Source organism: Anopheles stephensi, chromosome 2 (assembly GCF_013141755.1).
Source record: "Anopheles stephensi strain Indian chromosome 2, UCI_ANSTEP_V1.0, whole genome shotgun sequence".
Classification (NCBI taxonomy): domain Eukaryota; kingdom Metazoa; phylum Arthropoda; class Insecta; order Diptera; family Culicidae; genus Anopheles; species Anopheles stephensi.
Window position 1 is genome coordinate 30,691,968 of NC_050202.1, and position 19,574 is coordinate 30,711,541.

General features: G+C 41.5%; 1 protein-coding gene across 3 annotated transcripts in view; it reads left to right on the forward strand.

Moving 5' to 3' along the window:
• LOC118508439 overlaps window positions 1-19,574 on the forward strand; it is a 50,714-nt gene that overhangs the window by 27,023 nt on the left and 4,117 nt on the right. For all 3 annotated transcript variants that reach the window (XM_036048218.1, XM_036048222.1, XM_036048221.1), the window contains exon 3: window positions 19,235-19,529. In XM_036048218.1, the coding sequence (XP_035904111.1) occupies window positions 19,235-19,529 (295 nt within the window). The remainder of the gene's footprint in view (window positions 1-19,234; window positions 19,530-19,574) is intronic.

The window sequence follows — 19,574 nt, forward strand, 5'->3', positions numbered from 1 at the left end:
GTCAACGACAGGGCTACTAGCAGCGCCAGCACGAGGAAATGGGTAAAAGAAAAAGACACACCACCAAAAAAACAGTGTATAAAACTATCCCAAACAGCATGCAGTTTTGACAGTCGTCACGGGATGCATCTTATCAGTGAGTGTGTCACGTCCCGGCTGGGTGCATAAGTATTACGTGTAGCCGAAAAGAAAGCAGTGGAAGTCATCGCCAGGTCACCAGCCATTTGCATAAGAAATCGATCGAAACAGAAACCTAAACGATTGCTCTCGCCGGCAAATTAGGTTATTGAATGGGGAAGTTTATTGCTGCTCGTTCGAAGCTGACCATGGTCGCGGCGTTGGGTCGTATGTTTTCCGAGTTATGATTTCTCGCAAGCTGTCAGCTGTTGTTTACAAACAAATGTCGTGTTTGTTTATGATGCATGCTGCATGGGATGGGATTATTTTACGAAGCCTTTGTATGGAGATGTGATAGCATAATAATCGATGTCACTCCTTCTTTCCTTTTTACTTACTTTCTTACTTACTTACTTACTTACTTACTTACTTACTTACTTACTTACTTACTTACTTTCTTACTTACTTACTTACTTACTTACTTACTTACTTTCTTACTTACTTACTTACTTAATTACTTACTTAATTACTTACTTACTTACTTACTTACTTACTTACTTGCTTACTTACTTACTTACTTACTTACTTACGCCGTACGTTGAATATTCCAACTGATCCTATCTCCAAAAAGGCAACATATCATCGGGGTAAAAATTTAATGCTTTCCATCAGCTATCGTCAAGTCTTTTTTAGCGTATTATATAGAGTTACACCCAACGAAATCGTTTCAGTAGGGCTACGACTAGTATTTCAGAGAAGCAGACCTACTTCAAGAGAAGCACATGCCTCTCCAGTATCGTTATGTTAACTTCAGTATTTTGCTGATGAATTTAAGACAAATCCTTGATTGAATAATATGTCCCACTCCTGATTCCCGGTGGCACTTTCTCATGACCAACCCTTTATACAAGCTAGCGGAAATTAAACTATCAAATAGAAATATCTGAGCTCTACAATCTCGAAAGCTCTTGGACTGCCAATTGCTGGATGGGATTTCAACTCTGGTCCTGCCGTGTGTAGACCGTGTGCCGCTATCGCTTCGGCCTCCAGAGCGTCCCATCAAACATATATTATTGCAGAACGATAGAGTTACATCAGTTAAACGTTCCCTGCTAGTAATTACATCGCATAATGCAGCGCCATATAACCAAAATAACTACAAATGGAGTTAGGAGGGAGATTCCAGGGGGCATAGGCGCTCGTCTTGTTATTTCTTGAGAACAATGATTTGATGCCCGTTCTGTTAAATACTCATGAATTCAAATGTTGTATCCTGAGAAAGAGTCGACCGAAAGTCTTCAAATATTGGGTACTATTTTATGCTATATTGTAGAATTGTTTTGCTTCAACGATAAACTATTCTTGAGCCTTAAGCCATTATTGGCATAAGATAAACAATTCTACAAACCTCTGTCAAAAGCTCAAAAAATGTGTGATGATGATGCCACACACATTATTTAATAGATTCGCGACATTCTAAATTATTTAAAAAGTATTTGTGTTTGTCAACTAATTTTAATAATGATTTTTTGTTTCATAATAGAACGGTCTGGAAGGAATCTGTCCTTGATGAATGAACAAAAGATTGGCCGGGCCATAATGCTTCTTCTTCTTCTTCTTCTTTGTTGGCCTAACGACCTCTTTAGTCATACCTGCCATTTATGGCTCATTAGACTTACCGCATAGTTGAATAGTCAGTCCTCACTATGAGGGAACGGTCCAGATGGGATTTGAATCGTAGTCCTGCCGTGTGAAGACCGGCGCCACTGTCGCATCTACCCGCGGGCCATATTTCTAATTTATTAAAATATAAACTATTTCAAAGAATGTAAATTCAAATAAATTGTATGGACTTCAATCCCATCAACACCCCAAGCCAGAGGTCACATCCTGTCGAGACCTTGAAAATCTTTATCCTCCATTTATTGCACGCGTGTCCTAATTGATCAAGACCACTGATTAATTGCTTTACTGCTTTTCAGTAAGACCCTGTTCTGTCAATAAACTAATTTAAAAAGAAATAAAATAACCTGATTAGGTTCATTCAAGCATATAAAAACATAATTTCTGAAATTACTTAAACAATTTCCCCATTGCTCAAGCTCAATTAATGTCAACTAATAAATCCACAACAGTAATGAAAACTTTTACTCTCTCATTACACCTATCATCTTCCCGGCGCATGATGACATTCTCATCGGCGCACAAAGTTAAAAAAAAAAACAATCCCTTTCTACTCCCCTCGGGGGCTCCCTACAACGCATGCTGGCGCCCGTGCGTAATTATTTAGCGCATCTTCACTTTTACTTTCACATGGACCTCTGCTGCAGTCTTCGGGTCGCTGGATGTCGCCCCGCACCGAAGAAGGTGATATACCATTTGTCAAGCTGTGCTTGTGTGATCGATTCGTGTGCTCCGCTACGCGCCATTTTTCCTTTCATCTTTGCAATCTGTCTCGACTGCTCGACTGCGTAGTGCTTTTCTTCAGCTTCATTGCGGTGCATGGAATGTGCATGCGCGACATTTCGCCATGTTTTCCGTGCTCGCTAACTTTAAGTGCTCATCACACGCGCAGCGATGAAATTTGCGGATAGATGATGAGGTTCAAAGCGAGCAAAAAAAACGATGCCACGACACAGCACGACGCAGCCTAATAGACCTAATGGTTTGCGGACGTGCTCGGCGTACCGATGGAAGGGCTTTTTTGGTTTTTGTTTTATGCTGCGTGTTACAAAGTCGACAGACAGCTTAATTATTTTTATTAGAAATCGTTTGCTTATTGCTTTTAAAAGAGAGTTTTACGAGAAAAAAAATTATCAGACAATTTTCATGGGAAGAGGGATCTGTTGTATATTGTCTACCATTTATGTCTAGTAATGCGATAAATTCATCCAATGTTGAATATTGCAAAGGGACAGTGAGGAATGGAAAATAAATTAAAATGATAGCAATGCATTGCATCGTCTTCAGCGACATCCCTTCACAGTTGCACAACAATCCGGGCTAGAAGCTGCATCATATCATCACGCTCGAATTGCCAATCGCTATCACTATCGAACCCGACATTGAAAAACGGTCTGCACCGATGCACTTGTGCCCGTGTGCATCCAGCTGCAGTATGACGTTGGCGCCATCACTATCAACCAGCGCTGATAGTGTCTGTTGTTTGTCGATGAGCGGCGAATGAACTTTACCTTCCACAAAGCAATGTTTGCGAAGCAGCCTAACCGACCGTGGCCAATTACTTCCACTTCCCGAAACATCGGATGTCGAAGCATAAAGGAACCGTATCCGCTCGAATCGACTATCAAATGGAACCACTTTTCCGATTGGAAAATTCACAGCATGTTTTTAAAAGCCTGCGGAGTGTTGTAGTGTTAACGCAAGCTTCATAATTGGATCATCATCGAAAGGCGGGGGTTGAAGGGCGGGGGGGTTGACGGGGAAGGAAAATCAATTGAACAATGGATCAGTTTTTTTGTTGTTGCTTTTCCACCCGTTGATGAAGCATCAGGGTGAATAAAAAATAATGAAACGGTAGCGATTACGCGATTACCGATCGATCCGTGTTATTGGCAGCGTTGATGAACGTTTTTCGGGGGGATGGGCATAATCATAACGGAGGAAAAACTAATTGAAAAGTGATTTTTTATGCCACCAGCGTAGAGCGGGTGCGGGGTTTTTTTTAATGCTATATTCGTTCACTAAGTAATTAGTTATAACATAATTCGTTGAATTGCTATTTTTTTAACACTAAAGCACATCACCTATAGGCACTAATAATGTTAAAAAATATTATAAGGTAAACATAAAATATTGGAAAGTTAAAAAAAAAGCTTTAAATTGTCTGTAAAACGAACCCATATTAAACAAAAAATGTGCGAAAAACATTTTAGTAATAAAACCAAACTCATTCAAATGTTTAAATATCAGAGCAAACCCTAAAATTATCCATAAACAATATTCAAGCATTGCTGAAAAAATTTGAAAAATAAGTCTAAAAATAAATTAAACGTCTCATCTTTTCATTAACTCGGAAACTCAATTTGACAAAATTTCTCATATAAATATGAACTCTTTTTTTATTTATTTATACGTTTACGTTCTTTATGAATAAAAAAGAACCTTCTCCATTACAGCCGATAGTTTATTTGAGTAGAAGATGCAAATCGCAGACGCAGACAAGGCAACGTTTTACGATTAAGTATTTGTTGTGAAATCCACATATTTTGGATTCGGACCCAATTACATTATACTAAATTATTGTTCAGTAAAAGAAGTAAAATATTTTTCTATGCTTAGGCTGTCGGAATTGTATATGCTATGGATGGAAAAGTAGCACATATTTGGCTCGATATTCTTTCGACCATGAAGACCAGAACGATGAGCAAGAAGAAACAATTGAACAGATGCCACGGGGCTAAAATATTTTTGAAGATTCACACCAACATTTTTTTTTTTTGCTTTTGTCTATATTTTGCATACACATTCGAACTGAAATCAGCACTTTGACAGCTAAGATTGCTCTGGCTTAACGAAAACAAAAGCTTGACAAAAGTCTGCCTTCTCTATCTTGAACACATAATATATACAATCTACTTGATATGTGATTAGAGAAGGTTTGTTTGAGAGTTTGTCTGACAGAGAACCGTAATCAGCACTATAATCTAAATCACAAATAAATTACTCGCAAAGAAAATTGAGCAACAAAAAACTACAAACATGTCTACAAAGACTTAGCAAAACACAAAACAAATGGATACAATTAGTGTAAAAAAATAATAAGTAGCTGGTAATCTTTTGGAGCATACAATAATAATACTAAACATTTATAGTGGAAGGAAACAACAATTTTGAAACATGTATACAACAAAAGAAAAATTGCCTTAAACGATAACGACTTGGCCCTTTGTAAATTAGGATAAGAGTGACGATAAAACAAAGAAATACTAAACGACTAAATTTTAAAAGAAAATGCAAAAGCGAAGTACAAACATGTTGACCCATTACAAGAAAAAAACAAGCAAAAATTTACGATTTATCTATAAAATAACGAAAAAAAGGAAAAAAAATACTTATATTAAAAATCGATTGAAATTAATGTGACATGATAGAAACTAAAAATAGCATAAACCAATATTTGTAAAATATGATCAAAGCAATTGCTAAAAACACACTTAGACTAATCAATTGCATTTTGCTTCTCTCTTTTTCTCCTCAGGTAAGCACTTTACTGCAGCGTAAGCGGAAAATCCAGCACACCCCTTCCCAGGCCATACTGCTCAAGGCTACTCCCAGGCCCGCGACAAATTTCCCACCCATACATGTCATGGCTTCAGGGTCACGCTAGGCGACAAACTCTGACACATAATGCCATTTTCTTTCCCACTGGACACATAATGAGCATAGGACAGGGAGTATAACAAAAAGCCCCACTCATAATGGTAAAGTCTCCATGGCTGGTGTGGCTCGCATTAAGATGCCTATCGCAGTTCGTAAAATCAACATCCAAAGCAGTATAGAGAGCAAAAAAAACTGTCACCCTTGCGGCCCCCGTAGAGCATTGCAAAATCAATCAGTTCCATTTTGTAAGTTCCATGCGCTTGCCTGGTTGCTCGAAGCAATATTCTTGGCTGAATGTCAAATTGCTTCAACTCGGGGAGAACAATTAACGAGCGTGGATAATTACTTTTTATTAGATTTTTTTTATTATTTAGCACGCCTCTGGAAGGAAGCATTTTTTTGTGGGGAGCAGATTGGTAAATTGCGGATAGAAAACGGGTGCTGTTTTATTATTTCAAAAGATGCTAAAATCAACTGTTAACTATAAATCGAATTTCACTTTAATTTTATGGAACACAAGTAAAAGTTTTAGATATTAAACCACTACGTTGACGCTAGCGTTTGTCATAAACAGAAACCCTTAACCTCGCGTCTTCCACAGCTCTCTTCTTTGCCTGACCGTCTAACTGGCCCCCTCAGCTGGTTGACCACCCAGGCAGCTGTGTGAACTAACCGAACGGACGGACGAAAAAAGCTTTTGTTCCGTGCGAAACAACGAACCGCTTTGCGTAATACTGTCATTCGGTGTGGTGGCTTATGGGTGAGAAAATAAAACAATATCCATGCCACTCTACGCTTGACGAAAGAATCAAACTTTACCCCAAGCGCCATCAAGCGAACGGCTTCTCAACATCATTGTACTGCCGTTGTACTTAGAGAAGGTACTCAAAAGCCACTTTGACAAGTACGAACAAAAAACTTGCGACAAAAGGCCTTTACGTGGCCACAAGATGGTGTTGATGGAAGTGTTGTCTTTTTGACATTTGTGTGTGTTTTTTATGTCTAATTTGCAATGTACACAACCGATTATACCGATCTCCAGCGGAAAGTGTACCGTGTTACAAAAGGCGATCTAGTTTAGTTAATCATGCGACTGATCCCATCACGCAAAGCCCTCTGCTTTACCCTCTATAATCCATCCATCTGCACCGGAGATACTGCCCGCGGGTAAAATGCTCATAAACCGATGACAAACCCCCGATCGGAGTCACGATCCAGATAGGTCAACGGAACGGTACATCTTCTGCCGCTGTCTTCGGGCGGCAGAATTCATCACCATGCAACAACCGAACCTGCATCAAAGAGCAAACAAAATTATAAACCGAAACAGTACCGGCCTGTAAAATGCCACACGGAAAGAGTGGCCGGAATTTGCCACCACGATGCGATGGTGTGACGAAAGAGATTCTTTTCCCAACTGCCGCCCGCCATCATCTTTTCGCCAGTGCCCGGGGCGCGACAGAATGTTTGGCCAAACGGTTTCAAAGGCCTGGAACGCGTTCAAAGCTTACCCCGAGCTGATGCCGCCGCCTGCATTCGATGGCGGCTTCGATGCTGATCGGTTCGATCGGTTACGATTAGATGATGACTGTGAAATGTCAAACCGGTGCCGAAATCAACCGTCCGCCCACAGCAACAGTTCCGAACTGGTGACGGGTGATGGATTAAATTAAGTTCAAGAATTATGCTTGCGAAACTGTGATATGCTAAATATGAAAACCCAATTCGGGCGATCGGGATGAACGAGCGAGTTGGCACGCTATGCGAAATAGTTTCTAGACGAATTGCTTCATCTGACTGAAGTGGTTGAAGTACCATTTATTGGTGGCATCAGTAGATGGCTTCAAGGACCCGTATTAAATTTTCAAATTGCTGTAGCTAAGCATACTCAATTTTGTATATCCAATTGAAATGTTTCTACGCTTAAAAAGCAAGTACTAAATTAATTTAAGCACTAACGAGGCTTATTATTGTTATCTTATTGCCACTGAGCGATTTGAACTTCAATCTTATATTTATGCTAAAAAATCTCTGGAGTACCTCAAAGAATTATCCAGTAGCATGTTCAAAACGTGGTACTCCCGTATACGTTGTCAGTTAGTGTAATTAAATTATCTCTTGTACCCAGAGAATCACGATACATTATAGTTCACTAACTCTGAGGCAACGCTTCCTCGCACTGAAGTAGTGAGGGATATCGGTTTGTTGCTTGATTTAAATTTAAACTTAGGTCGTCACGTGGAACCGATATTTTTTTACGATTCTGTGTGATACTAGTGTAGGGAGAAAATTCAATCAAAAAACAAATTCTACCTTGGACCTTCTGATGCTTGCCATCGCTTGTCTACAAGAAACTTTTTTGGGCCCAGATCCATAGGGGTTTAGCGTTAGCTGTTACTACTGTCTGCTACGGGGTGGTCTGGTAGCCGTGGCGACAACGGCACAGGTCTTCACGCGGCACGAGCGGGGTTCAAATCCTATCAGACCGCCTCCCCCCGTATGCAGAGCTGACTACTTTGATACGAGTAACATCAAGTACCTTTAGAGGTTGTTTTTACTAAGAAGTTGTTTCTTGAAGTTCTCGTTACTGAACTACTAGGTGTTCCATTGAAGAAGAAGAAGTTATACTACTGTCTACTACTATATCTTCGTATATTTTGTGCTAGAGATGCTATCCTATCTACTAGTTTCCTGCTTTAACGTTTGTCGATCTTTCCTTTAGTTTGTCCAAATGTTATGAAAGGGATTATCTTTCAGTTTGAGAACGAGTTTGCTTAAGAATTTACTTCGAAATACTGGTGCATTAAAATTAATTTATGTGATGTTCATACGTGATTTGTTTGAAGCATTGGAAGATTTATTTATTATAAACTTAGTTACTAAGGATGTAAATATTTTATTATTTTATTTATTAAGTATTACGGTCCGATGCCGTATTGTCATGGACACATTTTATATCTTATAAATATAATACAATGACAATACGGCATCATTCCGTAATCGTTAATTAATAAATAAATATAATAAAATTATCAAGGAGCGGCCCGAGGGTGTATGCTATAGCGGCGCCATTCTTTACATGGTAGTAAAGGGGTTCAATTCCCATCTGGACTGTTCCTCATAGTGAGGACTGACTATCCAAGTATACGGTATAAATACGTCTAGTAGCTCAGTAATGGCAGGCATAACCTAAGAGGTCGTTGAGCCAAGAAAGCCAATTGTCAAGAAAACATAACATGAGCAATTAAAACTGGACAGGAAAACCTTTCAGATTAGATTAATAATGATGTTCGTGCAGTTTGGCTGTATAGTTACAGTCTTGGCTTCGGAATTATAAGGAGGAGATCCTCCATTCGAACTTAGTCAAAATTTGGTCATCGCTGAATAGAACAGAGTGTCCAAATAGGATCGCCTCAGTATCTTGGCTAGAATACTCTTCGTCGTTTGGATGGAAAGTATGGCTACCACGGAAAGAGATACAGAACGACAAGGCTCAAGGGTTATATTTATTTGCTCCCGGTGCATTGATCAAGATTTGTAGTCGTGTGAGGTATTTTTATATTGGCAAACGACAACCAGCCCGTATTGCTCATTTTATTCAATAGGAACGGCCTGGTCACATTGCACATATCAGATTCAATCTCATCCATATTATGTATCATCCATTTAACAAACCCATATGAGGACCATGAGTAACGTAATACTTGTATATTCTTGAGTTCAAAAATTAAACATGAGAAAAAGCGACTTCAGCGATTTTTTTCACCACATGCCTATAATGCTTTCCAACGCTATCCACAAACCGTTGCTGGAAGAAATATTGCGGTATAAAATAAACACAAGAACCGCCTGCATTATTTAACCCCGTACAACTACAACGCAGCAGCCCTCTGCGCTGCAGACAATCCTTAAAGACAGGACAAGATCGTGAGAGAAAATGTGTGTTCATTTTTTGAAGAAGATCCCATAAACCTGTCGCACCCAGCGCCCAGCGCACTCAGCTGCCGTGTACAATTCGTATCAATAATTTACCCGTGTCGTGACAAGCTTTACCTTACCCTTTAGACACCGGCAAGCCTCCACGGATTGGCAAAACACAACAGTTTGACATTAAATCACCCATCCGCACAGCATTTAGTACACCGGAGTGGTGTAGCTTTTCGAGGATGATTCGGGGATATTCCGATGCACTCTCTTCAGATGCAGCCACAATTAAACGGCCAATAGGGAGGAATTTCTGCCGGTCGGTGTAAGCCTGGTGTCTGGAGCGGCAAATGTCATGATTCGCCGATGGGTTTGACTGGAGCCAGTAATGCTTGCATAAGTGGCTTCTCTATTAACGACAAAAACACGGCTAATAGACGGGCCGGCAAGTACGGCCACGAGTGTAATCAGATGTGAACATGAGCCGCACAATTCACGCTCATGACACATGCAAAACGAGTTCATTAAAATGGACAGTTGCTGCGCTGCGACATCGCTGCTTTGCACTTCGTTAAACAGCCAATTGATAGAGGACGATCGGAGAACCCTTTCCCTTCGGGTCGAGCTCTAAAGCGCTGGCGCTGAGCCGCGTACCTGACCAAGCTGCAAGGCTGCAGCAGTAACATCGTTACTCTTTCACTTTCCTCTATTGATTGCGAATCGTTTGTGCGGTGGTTCGGTCCGAGCGATCGGTAACGAATGTTTGGTGTGTAAAGTGGATCGTAACACCGTTCAAAGTGACATCGGTGAGCAGGTAAAATGTTCCCTTGAGATATAATGCATTAAAACTGGCCGACTTTTTTCGGGGAAGATAGCTAACAGGGGGGAGCATTGGGAAGGAGGGTGTCCTACACAGGCGAACGACAGCTCTGAATCATGGTCGGAGGTTAACTTTGTAGGTCGATTCGAGAGATTGAGGCTCGCCCAATGAACACAGTTTTTGATTTTTACACGAATTTACTTTATAATTTTTAAATATAAAACCGATTACAATAGACCTTAATGTTACCATCACTAAAGTAACAGTTTTGCGTGTACTTAACACTCTGCAAAATAACAACCCAACACCATACATCATGTTTCAATTACCAAACCAACCCACCGATTAATCGTAACAACAACAATGGCCAACCAGCCACGGCACACAGCACTCGGCTACAAGTGTGAAGTGTGTGTGTGTGTGTACAGCTTCCAGCGCAACAAAAGCATTCCACTTTGATACCCACAAGATGCTGCACCCATATACCCTTCGCACGACGACGCACTGGTGCGGATTTTTATTGCAAAGGAATGTACCGATGTACGGGACCCACTTCGGTTCCCCTGCTTCTTGGCAACATTCCTCTTCACTCGCCAGCGGTTGCTGAGGTCAAGTAGGAAGCCAACAGTCATGGACGGTGTTGATCGTAGCCAAGCCCATCCAGAAGGAACGGTGTAAGACAACGGCCGAACAAAGTATGCGTATCGAAAAGCTCCTTTTCGAGCTCGATTTCTTGGTCAGATTTCTGAGAGGTGAAATGGACGGAGGCGTATGGAAGAGAAGAAGAGCGTGTCGCCATCTTTTGAGAAACGACTGAGCGTTAGGAGCTGCCGATAGTAGGTGGCTTTGCACCCAACAGTCGGTAAGAGATGCGTGACGAACCTCCGCCGATTACGATAGCTCGCACACTCGTACGTGATCAAGTATAGTTCAAAGCAAAAGGCGGCCCGCTCACTCGGTATTGGTGTGGAGGGTGTGGTAGACAACCGTCACATTGGCCGTCGATTGCTGAGTGTATTGATTGCCTCCGATCTGACAGCCGAGCGGTAAGAGCTACCTGGTAATGAACTGTCAGTGCTCGGGAGCTAATAACTCACCAGCAGTCGTCAGAAATAGGCTCGCCTTTATTCGATACGGCAAGAGGGCGTCGAATGTGCCTCCACACACAATGATCGATTACTATTAGCGTCTTCTTGGATTGAAAGCTTCCGCTGATCGGTGGCCCGTGTACATGTCTGATCGGTGGCAACACCACAACAAAGTGCAATAAAGCTTCATTTTCACACTTCCGCAACACGCTTTTAACACCATCTGCGATAAGTATCCAACCTACACCTACCGAAAAACCCTAATGCGATTGATTTCTTCCACACCTTCCGATTGCCGGGACATGCCGACATTATTGTCCTTGTCCTTCAAACGAATTCAGAATTCGTTTTTGCAAACTGTCAAACTTTCGTTCTCCATTCGAGATCACATCGGCGTAAGATAAACACGCCGTAACCTTCGAGCGAGCGTTCTGCGGCACTTGAGCAATTAGAGTCCTCGATTCGTCCGACAGGAAGCATTGTCCAATCTTGACAGGCTCCACTAATTAGGGATTGGTACGGCGGCAAAACTCCAATCACGCAAGCACCCATCACATCAGATCTCGTTCTCGTTCAAGGATCGTCACATAAGCGGATACAGTCACAACAGTGACCTCACCGTCACCAAAGTGCCCCTATGTCGCCTAGCGTCGGTCGGCCTGTTTGTGCTGTCATCCGCTGGAGACGACACAATTGGGTCAGCTGGGAGCGTCAAGAGCGTCAAGATCTACCACGGGCATCTTCCGCGGCAGGAGCAGAGTGTAGATCGAGCGCGATCTATACAATTCGATTGGCGGAAGGAATTCAGGTCACATGTTTAGAAGGTTTTCCGTTCGCTCGTTGATGCGATCCCAGTGAGGGAGAGGTACCCATCGGCACGCACCCAGTGTAGGTTGCGTCTTCATACGCCACGGCGTGAATAGTGCCATCCATTTCTTATTCCCTGCCATCGCGCGTTCCAAGCACCTTTTTCTCACATTCGGGCATTTGGCTTTGTTCTGCCGGCAGATAAAATCGACACGAAGCCATTTTTCGTGTCGGCGACATCCACTAATAGAATGGCAAAGGCCATGGCAATTTGTTTGGTGCGTACTTCGACCACTTTCGAAATCTAATTATTCGGCACGTCCACCGTTCCAGGGGCGGTCATGTTTTTTCAAGACGCAAAAGAATTAAAGCTGTTACCGATGTTGCCTTCACGTTTGAGCCGAGGTGTCTGGTGGTGTTTGGTGTTCTCACAGAGCTGTTCATCTTCACTTTCGTTCCATGACCTTCGGAATCGGAGAAACATCGATCATGTTGGGTTTGGTCATAAGAAACTTTAAGAGGATCCATCGGCAACAGGTCTAGATATTCAATGCATATGATCATGCCTAGATAGATCTAGATCATGTCTAGATATTCAATGCATATATGAGTTCAGACTTTGAAGATCCAATCAAACCTGATCGTCAAAATCAAAGTCAAGGCTTCCTGCAACAGTTCCGGTGTGACATAAGGATGGTAGTCCCGTGCACTCTAAAGGTCCAGCAATGACAGCTTGAGACTTCTTGGAGTTATAGTAAAAAAGGCAAGTCTTCGTAAAGGATGCTATTCAACTTATCATTGGTTCTAATGAATTCTTTCCAACGACCAAGGTAGCAATTATTTAAATTACTCGATCAGTCAGTGTTCGTTCCTAATTTTGTCCTCCATATGCAAAATGAATCTTCTTTCAACCTTCACCATCTGACGTCAAAAATGACAAAAATTCTGAAACTAATTGTACCGTTCCATTCCTTCGATTCGAAGCCAATTATTCGTGCAGCCTAGCGTGTGATGTGTGTGTGTCCTTTGCATCTGAACATTACTGAGCACGTTACAACTAAACCAAGGTTGGTCAGAATCATTCGTTAGTGACCGAATTTTACCACCGTGTCACTAATCACACGTTCCGCTGTGGTTTGGAATAAAATGATCAATTATCTGGATGGCAGTTAATGAGCACAACCGTTCGTTCTTTCTTGAAGCTGAGGAGATGTGTCTCTAATAATTCTATGGACTTTGACACCATTTGTGTTATTCTTAGTTTAGAGGGTTCGATCAAGGCCAAGAGAAACTTTATCGATTCCTTTTAACCGTTTCACGTATTTTCAATCAAACCCTACAAAAGCAATTATTGCGATCCCTTCACATCATTCCCTTAAAAGGATCGAACGATCTGCATGCAACATTCCATTGCATACATTCGATGCTGCTCGCTGTGTGTCAGTTCGGTTGGCAACGCGTTATAAGATGCATCGAGAATTCCCTACAATCTGTTTAACTTGCCAGCCCACCCACAACAAACCACCCACCTTCCCACCCTCCGTACCAGTTGAATCATCCGGTTTCGCAACTTTCGCTAGCATAAATCCACTGACAAAACACACACAACCTCTCGCAACCCCCCATCGTGATTGATGAGAGCGATTTTACGCGCCATGAGGGTGCGCTCGCTGAACCTGCAAGCATTCTTCCATTCGCGTTTGAGGCAATAATTAAGCGTTCCCTTTTAACGAATGCAAAAGGTAAGGAAGGAGTGTTCATTGACGCTGGTTCCGCGTTGCTCACCTCGAACGGAGCAGGTGCCGCATTGCAAGACGCGATCGCGATCGTACTTTACAATCGATGCGGTTCGATCACAGGGCGCCAGGAGTCGACAGTAAGTAGCTGGGGTGAAACGGAACGTGATGAGCACGAAGCACCAATACTGTGCTACGTTGGGACCGTCTTCACGGTCACTCAGAAAACAAGGATTGGTATAGCCTTCGTGATGCATCGGAAGGGAATCTAACTCGTTTTGATATTATTTGATGGCAGCAGTCTGTAAAGCAGTCTTTTTTTCATACATTTGAAACGGCCTGGCAAAAATAGTTTCAAAATAGAGTACAATGCATACTGGTTTGGAGACATTACCCTCTTCAAACCATGAAATGGCACCTCATCTCGGGTGAGCTAAGACGAATTTGCGGCAATTTATTGAACTTACGAACATTTTCCGGAAACATCTTTCAAATAATAAATAAGTTTAAAAGCTCCAAAATTGTTTGCATAAACATCCCTGATCTTATTTGATTTCTAACGCCTTAATTAACTTTGGTGTCCTACGTGGATCCTTTTTATCTCTTGGCCTAATTACAATTTTGGGCAAAAGCTTGCTCAGAGTAACAGTCCTGTGCTATAGGAGATATCACCATTGGTTGTCGGTCCTCAAATAATTTGCGGAGAGGTTATTGAGCAATACGATAATGCGTAACTTAGGAAGGCCCAGGAAACTGAATTCACTAGTCGTACCGGGAGATTAGACTCAGATTAGAAGAAGAAAAAGCAAGTCCTGTTTTGTCTAAAGTAAACATTTCAAAGAGGTATATCTTTCCATCCAACAAACAAATTTCAAGAACGCAGTTTGTTGTTAATAACATTCAGTTATAGTTTACAAATAGGTGATTTGTTTTTTTTATATGCAATCTGGGTTAGTTAGCAAAAATGAGTTTAACATCATTCAAACAGTCACTGATCTTCACACGGTAGAACCGGGTATTAAATCTCATCCGGACCTTCTCAATCGGCGATTCTACGATTAATCAGTGATGGCGGGCCGATACACGTTGAGTTTGTAGATTCAAAGCTTCATATGCAGGTTCACCGATCGTTTCAAACTGATGAACAAGTGACCAAAGTGATAGTTAGAGTTTTAGTATATAGTGAAACTCATTTCATGCGATCTTATTAAATAAAGATAAAGAGTCTTGTCAATCTTAATTGGTTAAGCATTAGTCTTTTTGGGTCAAATCTCATCTGGCCCGTTCCCTTTGTACTGAGGTATAGACATACCTCATTCCACATTCCAACTACGTGGTATCATAAATTCTTGCAAGTCAGAAATGGGATGCATGACCTAAGAAGTCGTTAAGCTAAGAAGAAGAAAAACATTAGACTATTATTAAAGCAAAAGGTTAATTGCATCAAAAATATTTTAAACATGGTTGATGTGAAGCTCTTTTAAAACTATGTTGCAGTTTCTTCAGCATTTTAGAGGAACTACATATTATCTACAAGATTGATAAAAAAACAAAACCAAAGCTTTTTTTTTATTCATAAAGAACGGCCTGGCCGTAAACAAAGCTTATTGTAAAAATAATCTATGATGCTGATAAGTCACACCTTTTACCCCGCCATAGGTTTGAGAAGGACGGAAATTATCGTTAAAGATATGTTGAACTCTTCTTCTTTCTTGGCACTATACAACCTCGAAAGGACTCGGCCTTCCATTTCTGGCTTTCTGTGACCTGAATTTACGCGTAGCTGGATAGTCAACGCTACTCACGGTGAGGTGGTCTGGATGGGATTTGGGCAACCAGACCGCCCCATTTTTAAGTTTAATGAAACAAGAGTTGAAAAATAAATCGAAAAGCGGTGGCATCACAGAGTACTACCCAGGATCAATCTATTCTTAATATTTTAATTTGTATCTGCAAGATTAGTCTCCGCATACCATTGGCCAGTAGCGATTACCAGTTTTCAGGAAACACTTTTTCCATGCTTATGGCCAGCACCGCTGATACCAATATAGTTATCGAGTGCTGCTTTCCGGTACAGGAAATACTATTGTACCTGACTGGCTACGTACAAAAACCAAAGGATGAATGAAACACTGGCTTACCAGACTTGGATAAAAATTCATCCCCGGAACGCTCTATAAATGAACGTTTCTAGCGACATGTCTTTAATGAGATATGTCTTTAACTTGTAAAACTCTCATAAGGTTGTCAAATATTGTCTATAATGCTTCAATTTTTACAACATAGTAAAAATAAAATGATGGCAGAGAGTTATACATTTAACAATATATATTATGCAAAGGCTTTCTTTATAATAAATCTATATTCCAAACAACAAATTATTAAAAAGTAGTATGGAATATACTACAGAGTATTAAAAAAATGACTTGAATAATTTCCCAACTAACAGCTGTATTACACCTATCAGCGCAACGCATCGAAGACATTTTTCTTCCCTTCGTAACATCATCTACCGACCTTTCAAATCCTCTCACCACATTCCTTGTACTTTCGTTTGCGACCGACCTACGGATGAGCTGCATCGTAAGAAGCGATAGCACCTCAGCGACGTTGGTGTAATTGCCACTATCAATCAGAACCATCCCGTTCGACGCCTTCCCTTTCCTCGTTACACTCAGCAGGGGAAAGTACTCAACCAACAGCAACACGCAGTATGAAGCGCATAGGAAGTAGACATGAGTTGAGGATGTTAGCTTGCAAACGCCTTCCCTGTGACTAGGGTCGAAACATCGTACTCGATGGCAAACCAACTCCGTAGTTTTCCCGATTGCATATTGGGTTAGAATTCTCAGTTACGGTGGTCTAATTATTATCTATTTTAAATAATTTATTTTTCAAACGTAAGAATATCACCCCGTTCTCTGCTCCAAACATCGCACGAAAAGGCTTAAATTCTACTTCCCTACATCCGCCACAGTATTTAAAGCAAACGTAAAGTCCTCACCGTTGGCGGTCACACTATGCTTGCCAGTTCATTCGACGAAATTAACACGACCCACCAAACCCGACCTCGAAACGACTGGGTCTCGTCCAGCCATCGTCCAAGATTAATGCAAATACATTACCCGTAATGCGATGCGATTAGACTGATTAGATTACAGCACGTCTATTTTGCGCTCGTTCGGTCGTCAGTCGACGCTTCCCGGTTTGGTCCCAACCGGACCCAAGGGAGGAACGGGGGACCCAGAAAATGAAGTCAATTTTGCATTGCCCACTGCCCACAGTTGTCGCCGGGCGTTGGGCAAAACGACAGTCAATTAACAGGTCGAGTCTTTTGGGGTCCCGATGAAATAGAATCATTAGCTCAGTTGACGGGTCGGTCGGGTTTTTGAGATTGGGACAGGATAACGATCCATACACAGACACACCGGTTGGTCGACGGAAGTGGACGGTTGTGCCACACCGTACGACCATGGCATCGTCCCGCTATCGTGTCCGTGTCTCGATGCTCGACAAATCAATTCATTACGTTGGATTAATTTTTACTGCCACGTTGATCGATGATTTGCTTCACGGTTCGGTTTCAGGCAAAGCGAAAAAGAAGAAAGGATTGGAAACCTTTTTTAGTGGAAGAGATAAGCGAGTGTCTTGGTGGATTCAGAAGTCCATTTTTCATGCATATATCTGCAAATTTATATGTAGGGAAACATTTTATTAACAGGGAACATTTATATGAAGTGAAGATTTACTTCCTTCTCTATATGATAAACTCATGAAAGACCTTTAAAATTTTTACTACTCCAAATATTGGTTGTGACAAATTTGATCTCTATTTCGAATAGCTTTTAAATGCCGTCAGTTTCTTATCGATATTAAACCAGCTCCTCCAGCGTGACAACTTTCGTTGCAGTTTGTTCCGCGTACAGGTGGTAAATGATTCAACTGATAGCATATCGCAAACCTTCACCTATAGCTGTCCGATGCCGTTCATATTCAGGTCTTTAGTCCGAGCACTTTACTCGCAGTAGGATGTAAGGCCACAGTGCATGGCCGAACATTTGCGTCGAGAAACAGTCGGGCTGAAGTTGATTGCGCAATACACGCTGGGGCTGGTATCGGAAGCTTTAATGATCGTAAGTGTACGCATGGCGCGATGAGTATTTGCTCTGCTACTCTTATTGACTAGTCAAGCGGAACAGGAAAATCGTTATTCCATTTAATTTAATTTCCCTCAATGATAAACCACAGAATTAAATTTTCTCTACATGGCGCGAATAAATTGGATCAACAAAATGCCACAAACCACATCATAGCGTTCTATTGATCGTGTTGATTATAGATCAATTTCTCTCCGATTTCCATAACATCGCGGTTTTTGTCTCCAAATGTGATTCTATTATTGGGAAACTTTCCCTGAATCTGAAAAATGGGGAAATGGATAGTTTTGATGTTTTGCATATTGATTTTTACTTTTTCGTATATTGCTCTACTGCTCCGAAAGGTCTTAGCCTGCCTTGTTTGTCTCACCTCTCACTCTCTTCTCGGCCTAACGACTTCTTTGGCCATTTCAGGCTTACTTCACTTTATGAAACCACATAGTTGAATAGTCAGTCCTCACTACCGAGGGGGGAGGATAAGGTGGAAAGGGGTTGTCCGGATGGGATTATGATCCCTGGACCTGCAATGTGCTGCTGCTATCAACAGTACCGGAAACCAATTCCGGAACCGATCGCGAACCTATTTATTGAAATCGATTCTGACCAAATCATAATTATGCCCATGAATAGTCACGATCACTACAGGACACTTTAAGAGAATGAGCGATATAGGGTATCCCGAGTTTTTGTGATTCATTCCTACAAAAACTTCTTTTGTTCTTGACCTTTTTTGACGCGTCCCCATGTATTTTTGTTCTTATCTCGAAACTATTTTTATTCCGCAATAGTTGGTTCCGGAATCGGATTCGGAATTGTTTCCGATATTTTTTATTGGAATCGAAATCGATCCGAAAAACGGGATCAGGTAATTCCGATTCCCTTTACTAATGGTGACGGTATCTGTGAGAAAAACACAAAAAGTACTCATTCATCGGTCAATCCAAAGTTATAATAGACGAGAAGATCGGAAGCGCCGAGCTAGCTTCATTTCCTCATTTCTCGTACGCTCTTGGAAAAAATTGCTCATGGAACCTCTTAATCAAGTATAGTCACAAAACGATAATCTTTTACCTTAGTGTATCATACTATTAAACCTGTCTGATATCAATTCTTCTACGACCTTACAATCAACTATTACACTACTGCATGAGATGTGAAATTTGAGTTACATTTAACGTAAAATAATTTTTCCTTATTACTTAATTTATTCTAATAATTTCTATTCCCCTTCCACCCATACAGGGCACTCCCTACAGTGGATACACAGCGGCATCGACAGACTGTGCCAACACGCTGCCCTCCTCACCATCACCCACCTCCCTTGGAAGCATCCACAACCGGCAAAGTTTCAACTTTTGGAAGGCCGGTTCCCAGACACCCCTGTCCACATCGTCCTCCAGCAGTTCCTTCTTTCGGCCGAACCAGCGCTGCCTGCTGTACAAGATACTCAAAGTGATCTGGCGCTACATAAAGTGGCCACTCGGGCTGCTGCTGATATGTGGTTTGCTCGGTCTGGTGGTATACTTCCTGGTTGTGGGTAAGTAATTGGAAAGGGCGGGCCTCTCATTACGACGTATCGTTG